This window comes from Dipodomys merriami, unplaced genomic scaffold (assembly GCF_024711535.1).
Source record: "Dipodomys merriami isolate MVZ:Mamm:240054 unplaced genomic scaffold, mDipMer1.0.p SCAF_21, whole genome shotgun sequence".
NCBI classification, from domain to species: domain Eukaryota; kingdom Metazoa; phylum Chordata; class Mammalia; order Rodentia; family Heteromyidae; genus Dipodomys; species Dipodomys merriami.
The window spans coordinates 9585021-9604632 of record NW_027203493.1 but is presented as its reverse complement, the minus strand read 5'-3'; the positions used below and the strand labels follow the sequence as shown (position 1 = coordinate 9604632).

General features: G+C 52.5%; 1 protein-coding gene across 1 annotated transcript in view; it reads right to left on the bottom strand.

The window, feature by feature from the left end:
• The window catches only part of Alx4 (ALX homeobox 4), a 41294-nt gene extending 22097 nt beyond the window's left edge, over positions 1-19197 (bottom strand). The window contains exon 1 of the mRNA XM_070032038.1: positions 18729-19197. Coding sequence (XP_069888139.1) covers positions 18729-19197 — 469 coding nt within the window. The remainder of the gene's footprint in view (positions 1-18728) is intronic.
• Between the last annotated feature and the right edge of the window lie 415 nt (positions 19198-19612).

The window sequence follows — 19612 nt, the reverse complement described above, 5'->3', positions numbered from 1 at the left end:
ACACTTCTTGGCATATGCATTTTATCTGTGCGGCTAGACATCCGGAGAGACCGAGGACGACACACACCAACGACTCAGCGTCAGCAAGGGTGGATTAGTGTCGCCAGACTCTGGGATTTCTCAGCACTCCTAACTTTTAGCTAGATCTGAAACTCTTTCACAATGGAAAGGCTGCAAAGAACCAACTTGTGGAATCAGGGCCTTGTCTGAGACCCCTGGGGAGCAGCGTAGCCCGCATCGTCAGCCCATGAGGGCTGGTGGCAGTGTGGCCCGCAGCCTCACTGCCTCTGGCCTCCCCATTTAGCCTCCACATGTGATTTGTGAGCCAGGACCGAGCTGTTAGAGGAGCTGAAAAGTGAAAAATGAATTTTTTTAATTTTTAAAATTTGAGTCTGTTATTTTAATTTTCCTACAAGCCGTCTCAGTAAGAAAGGTTTCCTTGTATCAGAACAAGTGGTTGTAGGAAAACAAACAAATAAACAAACAAAAACTCATACTTGGAGGCTCTGTCTTGCTTCCACCCCTGTGATGACCTCACTCTGTCCCGGCCCAGGGCCCTCAGCATGTCGTGTCTGGGACACGTCTTTCTTAGTCTCTCCCCAGCCTGGGACTCATATCATTTATTTATTCCTGCACACCTCCTCAGGGAGGGGACAGACAGGTCACACTCACAGTCAAGGGGCAAGAGCACTGGGTCCCACCAGCACAAAGCAGGACCTGCAGGAAAGAGTAGTAACTGCTTCCGGGGCAAAAGGTTAGGGGACTCTGGAACCGAGGACTGAAAACCAATGAGGGCTTGGCATACGGGTGCATTTTATGGTAAAAAAATAACACATCATCCCAGCCCAGCCCAGCCCAACCACGGATTGTGTGGGTCCAAGTGAGAAGCTGGGGTCTAGGGGTGGTAGGTGAGGGGCGTCCCTCCAACCAGCGTGACCCAACAACAGTGTTGTCCCCTGCAGCTGTGAGGTCCCACCCACTCATCCATTATCTTACTTGTCCCTCCCCAGAATCCAGTTTTACAGATAAAAACCCTGAGGCCTAGAGGGGTTTCTTAACTTCTGAGGATCACACAGCTGGGAGGGACCAAGCTGGTATTCACTAGAAGGCCCAGCCTCAAGTGGATGGCCAGTTGGAGGTAGTGCTGTGTCCTCTACCCCCCACCCCTAGACTGCTCTGGGCAGGAGCCCAGGCAAGCTTCACCTGCCCTGAGGATACAGTGGAGTCACAGGAGCAAGGCCTACCTCAGAGGACGCAGAGGCAGCCTGCAATGTCGCTCGGGAGACCCCTGCTGCGAATGGAGCACTGGGAGATGATGACCTCTGGATGTGGGTAGGTGGGAGGGTCTCACCTCCATCACGGATCCTGTCCACCCCTGTTAGCTGCTCTCCTCAGGAGACCAAGTTTTCCAGCCCCTCCACCCCCATCCAGGGTCTAACCCAGCTCCCCAAACCTCAGCTCTGTCTATTGCTTTGTGTCTTCCCACTTGCAGCCCTGCGGCCCACTCCACCTCCCCCAAACTACGTGACCCCAGGCCCTTCTCCAGACATCTGTACTTGATCACCTATGTTTATGTTTCCCTTGGTGACAGGAAAAAAGCCCGTGTCCTCAACACCATGAAGGACACTACAATGCCACTTGGGGACTGAATTGTGCACAAAGTGAGTGAAGTGATTGTGAGGTGTTTGGGGCAGGATAGGCCTACCCCTGGCCCGGATCCGTCCATTCAATCACTAAACCTGGGGTGCCAGCGACAAGCTGGCAAAGCACCAGGTAGCAGAAACACAAGGCCTTCCTGCCAAGTCTTACCTTGGGAGTGGGAGGGCAGGTAGAGGGCAGGTGCACATAGCTGCAGAGGTGGTGGTGTCTGGTTAGGCAGCCCAGAAGCCTAGGCTCCCCTGCCACTCAGTGGCTCTGCCTCCATTCTTGCAAAAATAGCCTTTGTGTGCCTTGCACAAAGCAAAGCTTTCCTATAAAGCAAAGCTGAGGACATTCGCATCCCAGATGGGTTGCAAGGTAAACACCCCTTCCTTCCTGCCCCCCCACACTCGGTCACCAGGACATGTTCGTATGGCCAGGGTGGGGCTGCAGGGGCAGAGGTGACGTGTGTCCCTCAGCCTGCAGCCGTCAACTCCATCCCAGCCTTCCCAGATGCCTCCTCTTCAGCTCGAGTTTGCCCGGATCCAGCTGCCCACATGACATTTATGAACCATAAACTCTGAGCAAAGCGGCATCCAGGATTCCCATTTAGCCGGGGCCCATTTCACATCTGTGTGACAAAGACTGTGAGGTGAATGCTTGGAACTGGTATAAAAACTAGATGCTGAAGCCAGGCACTGGTGGCTCACGCCCGTAATCCAGCTACACAGGAGGCTGAGATCTGAGGCTTGTGCTTCAAAGCCAGTTTGGGCAGGAAAGTCTGTGAGACTCTTATCTCTAGTACACTACTCCAAAAAAGCCAGAAGTAGTGCTATGGCTTAAGGAGAGTATTAGCCTTTAGCACAGAGAAGCTCACAGACAAAGCCCAGGTCCTGAGGTCAAGCCCCAGGACCAGAAAACAACCAGAACAACAACAAAAAAAACAAAACAAAAACATATCTAGATGCTGAATGTCCAGATGAATGTCTAGATGCTGTGTGTGTGCGCACATACATGTGTGCATGTGCACCCATGTGAATGCTGGTATCAGGGCTTAGACTCAGTGCCCTGGAACTATCTTTTAGCTTTTGTGCTCAAAGTTGGTGCTTTACCACTTATGCCATAGCTCCATGTTCACTTTTAGTTTTTTGCTTGTTAAGTGGAGATAAGAGTTTCTCAGATTTGTCTGCCCAGGTTGGCTTCAAACCATGATCCCGAGGTCTCAGCCTCCTGAGAACCTAGGATTATAGATGTGAGCCACCAGTACCTGGTTTCTGTTATAAATAAATATTAAATGTATATACACATACATACATATAAACATGTACATATATACATATCTGTATCTATCTATAGATAAATATCTAGGTAGATAGAAACAGATATGGATCTATAGATAGATATCTATAGATGGATAGATAGATAGATAGATAGACCAACAGACAGACAGACAGATATGGCTTTTTAAAGGACCAAGTGAGCACAGACTTGTAACCCTCCCCGCCAGCACTCAGGAGCCTGAGGCAGGCAGATCCTAAGTTTGAGGCTGACCTGGGTTATATAGTAGGACCCTGTGTCAAAACAACAACAACAAAAACCATCTTTTCAGAGTAGACTCTTGATTTCCTCCACCATCAGACACTGTGCCTGACAAGGCCGCACCAGGCTCCCCGCACCCAGCACACACCTTCTTGCACCCACATCTGGTGCTTTCTTGCTGATAGGTGGTCATTCTAAGCTAGGGAACTAGTGGTAAACTGGGACGTTGGGCAGGAGAAACAGGAAATGGCGGGATCAGAGTGACGCTGCTGCTCCGCTCCTAATTTTCCAGCATGGAAAAGACCACTCAGTGTTTGCCTTCATAGAAATCCCACGTTTATAGCTATAAAATTGTAAATTATTCACATTCTCTGAGGGGTGTATAAAGCTTTATATGGAAGCTTTTGGCTAGCGGTTTTGCATAGCTGGCTGGGATTTGGAACTGACAGGTACAAGTGTTTGGCCCATCATGTCTAGCAAATGTACACTGGAGCTTGGGTGTTGAATGCCCTCCCCCCAACCCAGCCCCACCTCCTGCCAAACCCCCGTGTTAAAGGCTTGGTGCCTTAGGTGGGAGGTGGAGATGGGCCCACTGAGAAGTCCTTAGGCATCAGAGTGCACCCCTGAAGGTGGCTTTCCAGCCCCTTTCCTTCTTCTTTTTGCTCCCAGGCTTAGGATGGAAGTGGCTCGGCTCTGTCACGTGCCCCCACCATGATGCACTGCCACCACCAGACCAAAGCAATGGACGCAGACAAAACGGAGTCAAAGTTTATAGAAAGCTTTTCTCTCTATAAACACATCACCTCAGGTATTTTGTTGCAACAATGGAAAGCTGACTAATACACTGCATAAATATCAATCACATTTCCTATTTCAAGATTCCCAATGAAGGCATAGGTTGGAAATCATTCTCTCACTGACTCAGCTCACTAGACAACAAAGTCTTTGCTTTAGAATGGATCATGTGGCCCAGCCCAATGACTCACACCTGTACTCCTACCTACTCAGGAGGCTGAGATCTGAAGATCACAGTTCAAAGCCGATCTGGGCAGGAAAGCCTATGAGACTGTTCTCTCCAATTAACCACACACACACACACACACACACACACACACACACACACACACACACACACACAGTGCACACACTGGAAGTGGAGCTGTGGCTCAAAGTGACAGAGCACTAGTCTCACGACCGACAACAAAGCAAAAAAACAAAAATTGTGACAAGAGAATGAATCTGAAACTGTGAGGCTGTATTTTGTGTAGATTCACACTAGGAACCTGTTCCTGAGGGTCTGACACCTGTGGATTCAGAAAAAGTAAAGGCTGGGTGTTTCTACCTGCCTCTGCTCAAATCATGTTCTTGCTCCCAATCGGCCCCTTTTCACAGGCCTCAGGGTTAATGCTGAACAAGGAAGGGGCCCATTCAGCTCAGGGTGAGGGCGTGGTTGGCTTCTCTTCCCTCCTCCACTCTCTGGGTGGTGGGCAGGTCTATGTCCCCACATGGCTCAGGAGAGGGGAGAGAGTAGAGTCTAGGCATCAGGGTCAGATTCAGGGCATGGTGGGAAAATGGTGTGGTCCATATGGCCACCTGCCCAGGAGCACCCCCCTCCCCAGTGTGCACACAGTGTTGGAGTCACAATGGCCACAGGGTCAAGAGTTCATCCAGCAGCCCCCTGGGTAGAGATGTGATGGGGAAAAGAAAATTGCCCTTGACTCTAGCAGATCTGTGTACCAGTCACTGTCCCCTCTGAGCCTCTTCTGTTTTGTCTGTAATGCAGGTATTAATATCTTCCAAGAGGTTGGAGTGGAAAATGTGACTCATAAAAGAACACCTCCTTAAGTGCTGGAAGGTAAGCTGAGGCTCACAGGTCAGATTTTCCCCACTTTCCCTGAGCCTGGCTTCAGGTGCCCAACAGCTCCCAATGCAGATAAACACAATCTGACCCCCCCACTCCCCTCCCCAGCTCTTAGAGGCTTCGAACTCTGAACAGCCCAGAAAATACACACTCCGAAGGAGCAGGGAGAGAGCGATGCCCAGCTGCAGTGGTTCATGGAGACAGGGTGCAGCGCCCCAGGGAGCCGTGGATGTAGGGGTGGGAGCAGGCTGGGGGAGTCTCCTCACTCCTCCATCTCTCCTGCTCCCCGACCCCTCACAGGCAGCAAGTCCCTTGGGGACCCTCACAGCACAATCCATACTTGTTAAAAGACGTCATCAATCGCACAGAGGAGACTCAGTCATAAGACACTCACTTTCCAATCTCTTATGTATCCAAGTCAACCAAACTGCCTGCCAGGGTCTCTGAGCAGCTGGACCAAGTCAGGATCCAGCCAGGATCTCGGTCAAACCTGACCAATACGAACAGCCAACTTGATGGAGCATTCACTCTATCCTGGGACCTGTTCTAAACTCTTTACCTGTCCTTGTTGAGTTAAACCCTAGCATATTCTGACACGGTAGAGATTAGAACAGCGTCTTTCCTGTGGTATTCCTGTCCAGCCCCCAGATCCCCAGGCCCCGGTGAGTGGCCAGGGCAGGGGGCAGGAACAGCAAGCATCTCTTAGAGGAATCAAACAGAAATGTTTGGTGCATGGAGCCTGCAGAGTACTCAGCAGGCTTCTCTCCTGGGGATCCTCCCAGCCCCAAGAGGAGAAGGTTCAGGAATCCTCTTTTTTTCTTGTTTATTGTTATTATAAAGGTAATGCACAGAGGGGTTATAGTTACGTAAGTCAGATAGTGAGTACATTTCTTTTTGGACGTCACCCCTTCCCTCAGTCTCTCCCAATTTTTCCCTCCCATCCTAAGTTACAGAGTTCATTTTAACATAGTGTCTAGTGAGTACCATTGATGCATTTGTTTGCCCTTTGTTCCATTTCTGTGTTTCCCCTTACCCTCCCAAAGACAGATAAATAAACAAACAAGACCAAAAAAGCAAAACAAAAAAAAACAGCAACAAAGAAAAAAGTCTTTTGTTTTCATTCCCTGGCATTCATTTCAATAAATATTATTTTATATGATCAGATGCACAAAGACATTGTGACTCTGTGTTCTTCTCCTAAGTATATCCTCCTTTGGTCTTGGAATCCTAGTGGTCCTGATGTGAATGGCCCTGAACTTGGGTGAGCACATGAGAATTTCTTCTAAAGGACAGGAGCCCATAGGATGGGACAGAGGGGAGTTAGGGACCCCGCCCCCTACCGAAAGGCTAAGTGGCGGTTCTGGAGCTTGGGTCTATGGCTTGGCTTCCCATCCCTGTCACTCACTCTGGTTCCTGGAAAATCAATGTGCTCTTGAGTTGAATCCCTGTGGTTGGTCTATCTCAAGCCTGGAGGGGAGAAGATGGATAGGGTGACCCACGAGTGGCCCCTGCGCTCTGTGATCTAGACTTCACATAAGAAGGCCATGCTGGAGACAGACAGATGGACCAGTGCCACAGAAAAGAAGTCCCAGAAGGAAACTGTAAATATAGTCCATTGTTCTCAACAAGGGTCTCCAGACCACCCAGAGGAAAAGACAATGTTGTCCACACATGGTGCTGGGGAAACTGCAGGTCCACGTGTAGGGAGAAGCCGCCTAAGCTTATGTCACACTCGAAACTTAACTCAAAATGGATCAAAGATCTAAACCCGGGAGCCCAAACGATGAAGCTGGGGGTGGGGGCAGGAAAAAACAAGGGGATCTTTGCATTTTTGTGGGTCATGGGGCCAACTCTGGGCCTGGGTGCTGTCCCTCAGCGCTTCAGCTCAAGGTTAGTGCTTTATCACTTGAGCCACAGCCCCACTTCCCACTTTTTCTTCTTATGTGGTGCTGAGGAATTGAACCCGGGGCCTCATGCACTGAAGGCAAGCACTGTACCACTGAGCCACCTTCCCAAGCCACAAGAGGATCTTTGTAACATTGGCATTACCAGTGATTTCTCTTGGCTGTTTCACCAAGAGCAAAGCAGCAGAGGAAAAATTGAGAAATAAAAATTTTAAATGTGTGTACATCCAAGGATACCAATTACAGGATGAGAGAACACAGGCTATTTGACATAATGATAATGACTTATGATTTTACTTATGATATATGATATGTACGAATCAAATATCCAATAAGAGATTATCATCCAAAATAGATAAAGAATCCCTAATTCGGCATAGATAAGCACATTTATAATCCCAGTATTTAGGAGGTTGATCCTGAGTTCAAGGTCAGCCTGAAAATATGTAGTCTAAGAAAATACCAGTCAATCATCAATCAACCCACCAACTAATTAATCAAACAAACAAGACAGAATTGCTCAGGGCTGGACATATAGCCAAGGAAAAGAATGCTTGCCTAGCACATGCAAGGCCATGGGTTCCATCTCCAGCACTGGGGAGAAAAAGAATTCCTTCAGTTCAACAAAAAGACAAGTGACTGGAGTTAATAAAGGGCAAAAGTGTTGAACTCCAGAGAAGTTACACCATTGGCCCAGAAGAGACAGAAATGATGAGACACTAACGGATAAAATATTACACAATTCCACTTAAAAATGAAAACTCACAGAGACAGAACGTAGAGCCAGGGGAGAGGCTGGGAGATGTCATCCATAGATACAGTTCATTTTGAATGATTAAAAAAATTTTTCTGGACGCTGGTGGTTTATACTTGTAATTCTAGGCTGAGATCTGAAAACTATGGTTTTAATTCAGCCCAGGCAGACAAATTTGAGAGACTCATGTCCTAACTAACATCAAAAAACTGGAAGTGGAGGTGTGGCTCAAGGGGTAGGGTGCCAATCTTGAGTGAAAAAAAGCTCAAGGAGAGTGCCCAGGCCCTGAGTTCAAGCCCCAGTACTGGCACACACACATACACGTTCTGTACATAGACAGAGGTGATGGTTGTGGGTGTTGTTGTGGGTTGTGGCTGTACTTGATGCTTCTGGACTATATATTTAAAATGGAATTTTATATTATGCATGTTTTACCACAATGCAATATTCACCCCTAATTAAAATGAAGTGTTTAAAGTTAGCAGCACCAGAACCCCCCCCCCGCCCTCCCCCCCCCCCCCCCCCCCCCGCAGCCTGGGTTTGCATCTGCTGTGCTCAGAGCATCTGTCTAGTGGCTCCCCAGGCCTGAACCTTTGGCAGAAAACAAGTCCCACCCACCAGTCCTCCTGCCCATCCTTCTCAAGCCTCACCTTATAGCATCCACCATGTCCCGAACGAATGCCACATGCTGGCTGTATGCATTTTTCCAACCTAAGGCTGTGGTTCATGCTATTTCCTGTCTGGAGGGCTATTTCCGGTTCCTTCAGCTGATGAACTTCCAGTCAGCCTCCAAGGCCCACTTCAGATGTCCTTACTCAGGAAGCCCCAGACCACTGGCACCGCACTAAGGATTCTCACCCAGCCCATGTGGCTTATTCCAGCAAGGGTGCCAGCACCACAGGGCAGGAATCAGCTTCATTAGGCCCTGCCTGCCAAGGACTGGGCCTGCAGGCCCTGCTGTGCAAAAGACGCTTGTCTCAGAGCACTGCCCACAGCCATGCTGGTATCCAGCAAGCAGGGAGGGAGCCCTTCCATGGTTCTGCCCACACCATCCCCTGAAAGGGCTGGCTCCCACCCCTGAGTGCTGACACCCCCAAGTTTGGGTCTCATTGTGTCATGGGTCTCATCTGTCTACAGTTCCGTGTGTGTGTGTGTGTGTGTGTGTGTGTGTGTGTGTGTGTGTGTGTGTGTGTGTCTCTAAATCTCCATTTACAAATGAGGGGACTCTTCACTGAAAAGGTCAGAGAGTTGGCAAAGGCCAGAGTTCCTTAGTCCAAGGCAGCAGAACACCAGAGCCTGCATACCCGTGATGTATGTTCCTTGCATTGGATGTGCCAAAGGGGGACATGATGCCTATTGCAAACGTCCTGCAATGAGGCTCAGCTCCCTGATGCCCACAGGTTGTAGGTGCTGGGAGCTGGAGCCAGGGGTGTGGGAAGAGAGCCCAGGCTCTTGAACAGGCGACATAGCAGAGGTTAGGGTTGCATCCTAGCTGGAGCAGAGGGCTGCATCCCTTGAGTGTGTATGTGTCGGGGGAGGGGGAGTCAGTGTCTCAAGATCCTGGGGGGAGGGAAGGAAAGGTTGGGGTCCCAAGGGAGAACCACAGCAGTTCTCAGGTGGGAACGGGGGGCCCAAGAAATGGAACTGCATCAAGAAGGAGCAGGAACATTCTTCAGGCGAGGCATGAAGAGAAGTGAGGATGGGGAGGGTACCCACATGACTAGAGCTAGTTCTGGAGGGATGTAGTGGCCAGACACCAGGCTATGCCATTGGAGGTAAAGCTAGGTAAAAGCAGGTCAGGGGACGGAGCTCCTCCAACTGCCAGAATCGGAAAATACTAAGGCTGGCTCAAAACAGGACCAACTGAGAGCACCCTGCCCCCAGCCCCACAAGACTCCCAGCAGAGAAGAAAATCCTTTTCTACCAGGGTGTGAGAGAATTGCATGTCAGATTGTCACCCCATGTTTCTAGTGGGAAGACAGAAGGGAGGGTGAAAAGATTTACAGGGCATCTAGAATGCTCGCATCCCACATGATTCATTCATTCACTCCTCAGCAAGTGTTTACTGAGACTTACTGCACATCCAGGGCCTGCTCTAGGTTCTGGAAACAATATGGAAGAAAATAGCATGTCATGCAGCTCTCATCGAGGAGTGGTACTGTTTCCAAATTGCTTGGTTTTCCAGATGCTGCACCCATATTGGCCAGTGGCACATCCAGTAACTTCCCATGCCAGTCATACGGACACTGTGCTAGGCCTGGCACCCTTGAAAAGGGTTCACAGATGGGGAGATCTCTTGGGTCCCCAGAAACCTGAGCTACAGAGTCACTCCTGGGCTTGTCTTTCCTGTCCCCATGTGAGCTCCCTCCCCTGAAGGCCAAGGCCATGGAGGTGCAGTTGTCCCAGCTCGGCACAGGAGGGGAGCCGTGCAAACGTGTCCATGTGGCCAAATGTGTGGGATGATGATACCTCAGGGAGGTCTCTACATCCTGAGGGACCCCCCCGGACCCCTCATCCCTACCCTAAAACCTGTCAGGAGACAGGAGTTCAGCTTAGAGGTAGAGCACTTGCTTAGCAAGCTAGGTCCTGGCACTGCAAAACAAACAAATCAAACTTGCACTACCACCGTTTGCACTTTCCGGACACCTTCAGGAGGGGTGAGACCACCTTCTCATCCCCTTCACTTCCCTCATATGCAGGAGAGGCTCAAAGAGTCCTCCCCCTAATCCCCACAAACCGAGCCGCTGAGTGGCACTGGAGAGGAATGCTAAAGGCCATGCTTATTTCAATGGAAAAACCAAGACTTGCACCCAGGGCTCCCGATCTTTAGAGAAATCTTGGGGAGCCATAAATAAGTGAAACCAGCCATCTTAGGACCCTCCTGGGTGAAGGTGAACATTCTAGCTATCTCTTCTAACATGGGGTGACTCCCCACCATAACGCTGTGTGTCTGGAGGGACCAAGGTGCCTGATATGACAGTCATCTTTGAGAGGAAGAAGCTGGTCACATGGCCTTGGACAACCCCTGCCTGATGGATTTCAGGCCCTTAGGAAAGAAAGTCAAACCTAGGGATGTCACATGTAAGAAAGGACCCCAAAAACTCACAGGGACTCTCCACATGCTCTCTGCTCCCCTTAAATCCCCGGGAGCTCATAGTGGGATCTGCTCACTTCTCAGGAGACAGAAAAGGGACTGAAGGCTACAGCTGCCTTATTGGGTACTGAGTGGTGGGTTGCATGGAGGAGACTGACTAGATTTTCCCAAACTCCTCCTGCTCCTGCTCTCTCATGGCCTAGCTGTGAGATTCAAAAGGCCTCAGGCCTTAGTTTGTTCATCTTTTAAATAGGCTTTAAGGTGTATATAAAGATTGTGAAGCTGGCGTTGCTCTCCTCTCATTCTCTCTCTCTCTCTCTCTCTCTCTCGTGTGTGTAAATATTGGGCTTGAACTAAAGTGAGTGGCTTTTTCACTCAGGGCTGGTGCTCTACCACTTGAGCGATACTTCTGGCTTTTTGCTGGTTAAGTGGACATGACTCTCACAGACTCTTCTTTCTAGGCTGGCTTTGAACTGTGATGCGCAGATCTCTGAGTAGCTAGGATTAAGGGCATGAGTCACCAGCACCCAATTAAGACTGGCTTCTCTTTTGCAACAAGCCACATAGGACATAAGGGACACTTCCAAGCTAGAAAGTAGGGGACAAGCCTCACTGCATTGCAGGTAGTCTGCATAGAGGGGGGTTGGAGGGTTGCTGAAGACTGGCCACAGAGAGACTGAATCAGCCTTCCTGGAGAGTTGCAATCAGCTGGAAGACCCCAGGTATGAGAGACACACAGATGCCCTGGGGTACAACTCTGAGAGGCTCTGCTGAGAGGCATATTGAACCATATGTAGGAGGTCCCTTCAGATACATGCCTATAATGCAGGCGGCTCATATACTGAGGTACACAGATTAAAGTCCTGGGGAACACTTACATCCTTCACACAAATCAACACCTACTATCATAACCTGTAATCCTTGGGCAGGGGTATGCTGACCTAGAGAGTATGCACAATTCATGCTCTTCTCTCTCACCTGCACACACAAACTCATAAATTGACACTGATCTGACTCATACATCCATCAGCCAAATATACTGGAATAGGCCCATAACTGCACGGAACCAGGCAGGAGGCAACTCTCCAAACAGCAACCCTTCCATCAGCTTCCTAGCCAAGGCAGCTCTATAATCTTCAAAGCTGATGCACTTAGCACAAGAAGTGTGTGCTCAGTTTATTCATCTAGGGGAGCCCCAGCCTATGAAGAGGTGCCAAATAAAGGAGGAGTTAGAAAAGATACAAGGAAAGTGTGGGCAGGAGCATCTGGGAGCCCCCATGGACTTCACCCCCCACATACGCTCCCAGGGAGCAAGGAATCACAGGATGCTCACACCTCTTTAAGCTTAAGCTGAGTTGTAAGCCCAGAACCTGATTCAAACCCACCTCCGGGATGGTCAGCCTTCTTTGCTCTCTTGGGGCTGTAGCCCCTCTCCAAATCTCTTTCTGCTCCCAAGGACAGAAGCCTTTTCTGCCCAAGCTGATCATAATTTCTTCCAGACAAAAATATGTGTGGGAACGTGGAGAGAGGAAAATGAGGATGAAGGTGAGCCCAGACGGGGGTCAATGGAGACATCCCAAGAGGGCCTACACCCGGCTTTCAAAGGACTTCTGCAAGGCAATGCAGGGAATTGAGAACTGCAGAAACTTGGTTCTCGGCTCCGACTCTGCTCCCTGTATCCCAAACGCCGAGCCATGGAGGCAGCCCAAACAGTTGCAGTTCCCAACCGGTCCACAGCCTGGAGATCTGGTTAGTCCTAGCCCTAGGAGCGTGCACGCAACTAGCAGTCCACTCGGAACAGGGTTGCACAGTCCAGTCCTGTGGAAGTAAATGGGGCTGACATCCATGCTCCACGCCCCCCCACACACCCCGTTCAGGATAGCAACCCCCTCCAGAGAATTGCTTTATGTATGCACTCCCTCTGGGTGCCCAATGCGCAGGGCACAGCCAGCCGCACCTCACAACCCCTTAGCGCACCGTCCATTGCATGGAGAGTTAGGTCACCTCTTAGTCTCATCTGGTATCTCCAAGTGACCCTCCCTTCTTGTCCAAAAGGGCACCCCAGTACCAGGTTCCAGTACCAGTGAGCTTGCTAGCTGCCTCTCAAGTCAGAAACCGAAAGCCTGACCCAGCCCAGCCACTTGGCTCCTAGGAACCGCTCTTTTGCCGGACTCTCTTCCTCCGAGCCTCAATTCCTTTACTATTTCTTCCTCTCCCCCTTGGTGCTGGTGAATGCTGGTGGGCTAAAGAGGGTCTTCACTAGGGTGGCAGATGTGCCAGGTAGAGGGTGAGCACTTTCCTGGACACCGTGGATTTTTGTTAGCCTTTCTGAGGAGCCCCTTCCTGGCTGCTCAGGAGTTTCAGCCCTGGGGCTACCTGGCACCTGGAAGCAGGTGACGGTGATGGGGCGGGCTGCTTGAAGAGAGGGTATCCCTCATGAACACAGCTGTACAGGCGCGCGGGGCTGCACCTCTGGGGCATAGTCGCCCGAGGCCACCAGTCACAGATTCCCCCAGAAGAAATCACTGGTTCCAGCAGAGCCTGGAAGGGTTTGCTGGCCGGAGTGAAATTCCCCTTCCTCATGCCCGTCCCCCGCCCCCGCCCCCGGCCCAAAGGCGTGTGTGGAAGAAAGGCCTCTTCTTGCTTGTCTAATGATACCCAACGCCCCGCCGGAGCAGCCGATGGCGCGTGGAGCCATTATAGCTTCCGCTCTGGATCTGCAGCTAGATGGAGAGGATCGAGAGGATCGAGCACTCCGGGTTCCCAGATCTAGCGGCTCTCCGAGCTCCCTTAGCAAGCCGGGCGCTAGAACCGGACGGCGGCAGGGCGCACGTGGTCAGGTGGCGCCCAGCAAGGCGAGGTGGGCCGGGGACCGAGCGGCGCCCTCCCTGTCCCACCCAGACGGGGTCTGCGCCCAAGTTCGTGGGGCTTTCTGAGCGGGGGGGGGGGAGTCTTCGGGGCGAGCTCTGAGGCTGGTAGGGGGTTCTCGATCCCTTCAACTTTCCGCATCAGGCTTTCACCATCAATCCCGCCTAGATAGCTTCGGCTGGGAAGGATCGGGAAGCGCTGGGCAGCGCTGCTCAGGCTCGGCCTCCCGGCTACCGCATTCCACGCCCGCAGAGCCTTCGGGGTTTGGGGCGGAGGGAAGCCGCCTCCTCTCTCGGCCTTCTGTCTTCAGATCCCAGGGGTTAGCAGGAGAACCCGAACCCGAACCCGGGTGCCGGTCCTGCGCACCGGCCGCAAACCTTCCCCCCACCCCCATCTCAGCCGCCGCCGCAGCTAAGGCCGCTCGCTCGCTTTCTTCGGCTCTCTTCCCTCCCCTCTCCCCCCTTTTCCAATTTTAAGGCGATCTTCCCAAACGAGGCCGGGCGAAGCTTCCCCCATAAAGGAGAATGAAAGGTAACGTCCGCAAAAGGGCTCCCAGCGGGTCCACCCAACCGAAGCCCTTGGAGAACTTTGGCGAGGTTCTACTTAGGATGTGTAACTTATGTTCCACCCACAGAGCGTGTCATAATCTCTAGCTCGGGCTCCGATGGCTCCGGAGGTCCCCACCTTCACCTCCAGGTTCTTGGAATCTAGTGCGGGTTGTGACATGGACTTAGAACCCACACCACGCACGCCGTCCGGAGTGGGAAGGCTTCGACCTCGAGGCGCAAAACCCATCCCCGCACTCCGAAACGTTCCCTGAAGGCACCTTAAAACCATTTGCTATAAATATATATGCATATATATATACCCCCAAGTTTCATGTCGATTTTTTAAAACAAATCTTGAACCAGCTTCTACTAGTGTAGGTTACACACGTTCCGAATAATTCTTTCATTTGAGAGTTTTCTTTCCTCAATTACCTTTAATATGTAAATTAAAATAAAGAAGACTCGAGCAAGCCTGCTGATTGAAAATAATCTCCACTTTAAATCCAAGCCTTTATGTAATGATTGAAAATAATCTCGACTTTTAATCCAAGCCTTTACTATAACGTGCATTAAAGTAGAGAAAATTCGTAGGAGTCGATTGATTTCAAATCATTTAGACTTCTGATCCAAGCTTTCTGTTTTTCTACTTAAAAAGCGTTATGGGTATTGGCCAGATTGTTAGGGGCAAGCTGGTGGCTAAGGAAATTAAGAAAATTAAACATTAAAAAAAAGCATCTCCCCTCTAAAATTGGCCGTGACGTCTCTGCCTTGGAGCACCTACACTTCTGTGCCCAGGTTCGAGAGTTTCCTTTTCGCACCCACAATCACACGAGGGCTCTTACTGTGTGTCCCCCAAATCTCCGGTTCTCTTTTATTTTTATTTTCGGGGGCGGGGATCTCTTTTATACAAAATAATATCGATGATAAAGTCCCCGTCCTTAGACTAAATTCCAGACCCCGGAGGAGCGTACACATTTCGTGGTGTATGGATCCTATTGAGGTAGAGGAAAAATATCCTTAACATTGAACATTGCGTCTAATTCGAAAAATCAGGATGCGCCCCTCGGTGGCAGCGGCATCCGAGGGGCTCTGGCCAGGCTGGGTCTCCCCAGCCCCGGGCGCCGAGCCCGCTGCGCCGGTGCGGGTGGGGTGGGATGGGAGGTGGCTCTCGGTTTCCCACGAAAACCTGCGTGCACCGAACCGAAAGTGAAAGAGGAGATGGGGGACTCCCTCCTCCCCGCAGCTGTCCCGCACCGCGCGCCCCCCTCCTCGAGCGAAGCCTAGGATTTGGAGGCGAGGTGTCCCTAGATGGGACAGGGAGGCTTTCCAGCATCGCTGAGAAACATTGAATCTTCAATTTGGCACAGCTCAGGAGACCCCACACACACCCCAAGCGCCGGCAGGGGCTTAGGGAGGGAAGAGAAGGGTCCAGTTTGGGTAAGAATTCCCCGCACACCACCAGCTAGGGGACTCTTTTGTAAACAGATGCGGATGTCCCCCCCCCCCCCCCCGCACTCCTGAAGTCACCTTGAGCTATGAAAACGGAGGCCCAGGATGGGGTAGGAACGTCTGTACCCACCGAGGTTTTCTCTTATCTCTTTGGGCAACCCAGAGAAGACCTGGTCGAAGACTTCCATGAGGGCAGCCCTGGCCCGGCCTCCTGGTCCGCACTTCCCACTGATGTGTGTCTGTCTGGACACCAGGAGTGGCATAGAAGCTGAAAGGAGCTGGCGTTCAGGCCTTCCAGCCTCCCCTCCAAATGGAGCAGCTCTGAGCCGCAAGGGTTCTCCCGGTCTGAGAGGCCTGTAGTGGGGGTCCCCGGATGAGCCAAGGCCAGGCCCAGAGCCAAGGCCAAAATCTGGCTTCTGCCTTTTCCCCAACCTCTGGGGAACATCCTAGGATTTTTCTTGAACCCCAGACTACTCAGAATTGTGGCACAGAACTATTAGTTCTGTCCACCTCAGTTTCCCTGCTTGCTGGCAGATTAGAAAAGTAATTCCAGAGGCTCACTCTTGCAAAGTCCAGAGCCTGTCCCTGCCTCAGTTTGTCCATCTTGAACCCAATGAATCTAAGCCATTCATGGAATGGCTTAGATTCCCTACATGAATCAGAAATCTCCTAGAGGCCAGGCAAACTCTTGTTGAGAAGGGAAAGGAGGGGAATGATTTGTCATTCATTGATCATCTTTTGCCTTGAGCCTCCATTTTAGGCAGCAGACAAGTGGGGTCCCGCCAGGTCTAGGGGTCTGCCTTCCCTTCTAACCTACAGCTTTCTGACTTTGTCCAAGCAGAAACAGGCAGCAAGGAAGGCCCTGCCTTGTGTTCTGAATTGGCCATTCCAAACAGCAGAGAGCTAGGGAAGTAAACTGTGGAGGAAGGAGCTCCCCCTGAGACATTTACGACCCAGTGAGACCTTTCTATTATTGCCCTAATACCAGTGAGGAAATGGGAGTTTAGAGGGGTTACTTGCTCTGGGGTCACACTGGAGGTTAGGGGCAGCCTTAGGTCAAGTGGCTAGCCTTTTCCCTCAGCCCTGATGGCTAAGACAAGTACAAGGATGAGCTAGTTTGGCCAGGAGGATCCAGGAGGTCGGAGGGGATGCCCAATCTTTCCCTCTGGCTCTGAAGGCATCTTCGTGACCAGGAACTTTGGGAGCTGGTCCCCCTCTGTATGTATATATGTCTGTCTGTCTATCTATCTATCTATCTATCTATCTCTCAGCTTCCTCAGAGGTTCACCACAGTTTTGAGTTTCTTTAAAATATGAAAATGCAGCAGCGTGTGGTGCAAGAGAGAAAACACATGAGTCCCTGTTTTTGTGTAATGTACCTCTGAAGTCCCCAAATCTAGGCTCTCACGTAGGAGCCCAATGTCAGGGCCTGGGCTCCTGAATTTGAACATGGAAGGAGAAGCTGTGTGGCGCTGTGAGTGTTGGCAATCTGAGTGCCTGCCCTCACTCTAGGCTGGAGGTGGGCAGGAAAAGGTAGAGGAAGTGGGCAAAGCCTACCAGATCTTTCCAAACTTACTCTGTAGGCTTGGGAGTGCATAATTTATCTGAGGCCACCTAAGTGTGTCTACTTGGATTGTAATCGTGTTTTATCATGAAGAAGAGGGATATGTGTAGAACACAAATGTAGACAAATAACTGTATGGCTGTCTAAGTCGTTGTGTGTCCAAGACCACCTATTAGCTCATTCTAAGCTTGCAAACGTGAATGTGAGAAAGTGCATGTAGGCGCCATGGGCTATTTTCCTAAGAATCTTTTGGCCAAGAAGTCCTCCACCGTGTCTCACCCCAGTTTCCAGGCCTGCCCACCATCTCTACTTCCAGCTTAGGCCAGCACAAATCTATCATCCTGTCAAGGATCGGCTCACCTCCCTACGGACCTGCTTGAAGGCCAAGCCCTTTGGGGGGTGGGGGGGAAGAGGTGGACGACATTATTGCACCCAGGCGATGTTCCTAACTGCAAGCTTCCTCCTCTCCTCTTGGGAGCCCCCAACCCCAATTCTGTGGAGGAAGAGAGGCTTAGGCTTCGGCTCTTGAGCGCTTCTCTCCAAGGTAAATGGCCGCTGAGCTCTAGAGACCCAGGCCTAACGTCCCGCGCTCAAGGGGGCTTGGAGGTCATTTAGGCCAACAGCCTCCTTTTCCTTGTGGTCCCAAGACAAGACCCGACCCTTTCCATCTTCCCACAGCCGAGCGACCACAGCTTCCTACTTTCCCGCCCCGCTTCTTCCTAAACTATTGTTCCGAAGCCCGCGGTTCCCAAAGATCGCCCGGGGAAGAAGCTCCCGCAAAGTGTGGCGGGCTGTCGTCCCCTCGGAGAGCCGCGCTTTCCGACTCCTGGAGTTGTCGTGGGGAGCGAGGGACCCCCAGGCTCTCCCGACCGGCGCTTCTGTGGTTCCCCGACTTCCAGCGCTCGCTCAGCGAGACGCGCGCTCCGAGCGGACTCCGCGCAGGGCTCCGCACCTGCGACCCTCTTTAAACCCAGGAGCCCCCGGCGGGCGGGCGGGCAGGCGGGCGGGCGGGCCGGCAGGCGTGGAGCGAGTCCTCCGCCCGCTCGGGAGCCCCGCGTCCGTCCCGGCGGCGCGCGGCTCGGCGCCTCCTCCCAAGCCGCACGCCGGGAACCAGGACGCAGCCTCCACTTCCAATCGGGCCCCGCGGGGCAGCGCAAAACGGATCGGTTTGGGCAAAGCGCGAAGAGAGACCCAAGGAAAGCAACTTCAGGACGAAGTGTAACGGCCGGAGTGTTCGGGACCCGGGCCGGGGTGGAGTGTGTGTCGGGGGGAGGGGGGGAACTTCGGAAGGAGATCGGGACGCCCCCCCCCTCCCCGCGACCCCTTCCACATCTCCGATCCTCACTTTCCCTCCCGCAGTCCCCACGCCGGCCCCGGAGCCTCCTAGCCCGCGATCCCACTAACTTTCTCTACCCGAATGGGTTTCAGGGGATGGGATGGGATGGGGTGGGGGGCTGTCGGAGGCGCGGACCCCCCCGATCCGCCCCAGGTGGCCCGCACGCGCACTCACCGTAGCAGGGGACCTGCAAGGCCGCGTTGTGGCCGCTGCTGCCCTCCGGGAGTTTGAGGCTGCCGTCTGGGGGTGTCTTACAGGCGCCCCGCTGCAAGTAGAGATGCGGTTGCGGCGGCGGCGGCGGCGGCGGCTGGGGCTGCGGTGGCGGCGGCGGCGGCTGGGGTTGCGGGGTCGGTGGCTGGGGCTGGAACTTATTAAAGGAGCCCCGCGCCCCGGCGCCGCTCTCGACTAGGGGTGCCGCCAGGTCCTGCTGCCCCGCGCCGCCGCCGTAGCGGGCCCGGCTCTTGGCATCCCCGAATCCCTGGCCTTTGGCAGCGGCCGACAAGAAAGTTGTACCGAACTTGTCGCCCCCGGGAAATCCCCTAAAAGGCGACGAACCCTCCCGGCTCTGCGACACCGGGCTGTAGTAGGCGTCCATGGCAGCTGCGGGCGAGTCGCAGTACGAGACGCAAGTCTCAGCGTTCATGCCGGGCCCGCGCGGGCGACGGGCGGGGGCGCCGGCGAGGGCGCGAGGACGCCACCGCGCGCCTGGGCCCGGAGCTCCGAGAGGCAGGCGGGAGGCGGTGGCTGCGGGCCTGCCCGCGGTCTCCCCTCCCCTCCCCGCTACGCCTCTCGCTCTCCCCCCCTCCTCCCGCCTCTTCTCTGCCCCCTCTCCACCCTTCTGTCTCTTTTCTCTCCTTTCTCCCCTCTTGCCTTTCTCTCCTCTCCTCTTTCTCCTCTCCTCTTCTTCTTCTCCCCTCTCTTCTCTCTCCTTCCTTCTCTTCCCTCTCCCCTCCTCTCTCTGTCTCCTTTCTCTCCTCTCCCTTCTCCTCCCCCTTCTCTCTCTTCTCTCCTTTCCTCTCTCTCCCTCCCCTCTTCTCTCTCCCTCTCTCTTTTCTCTT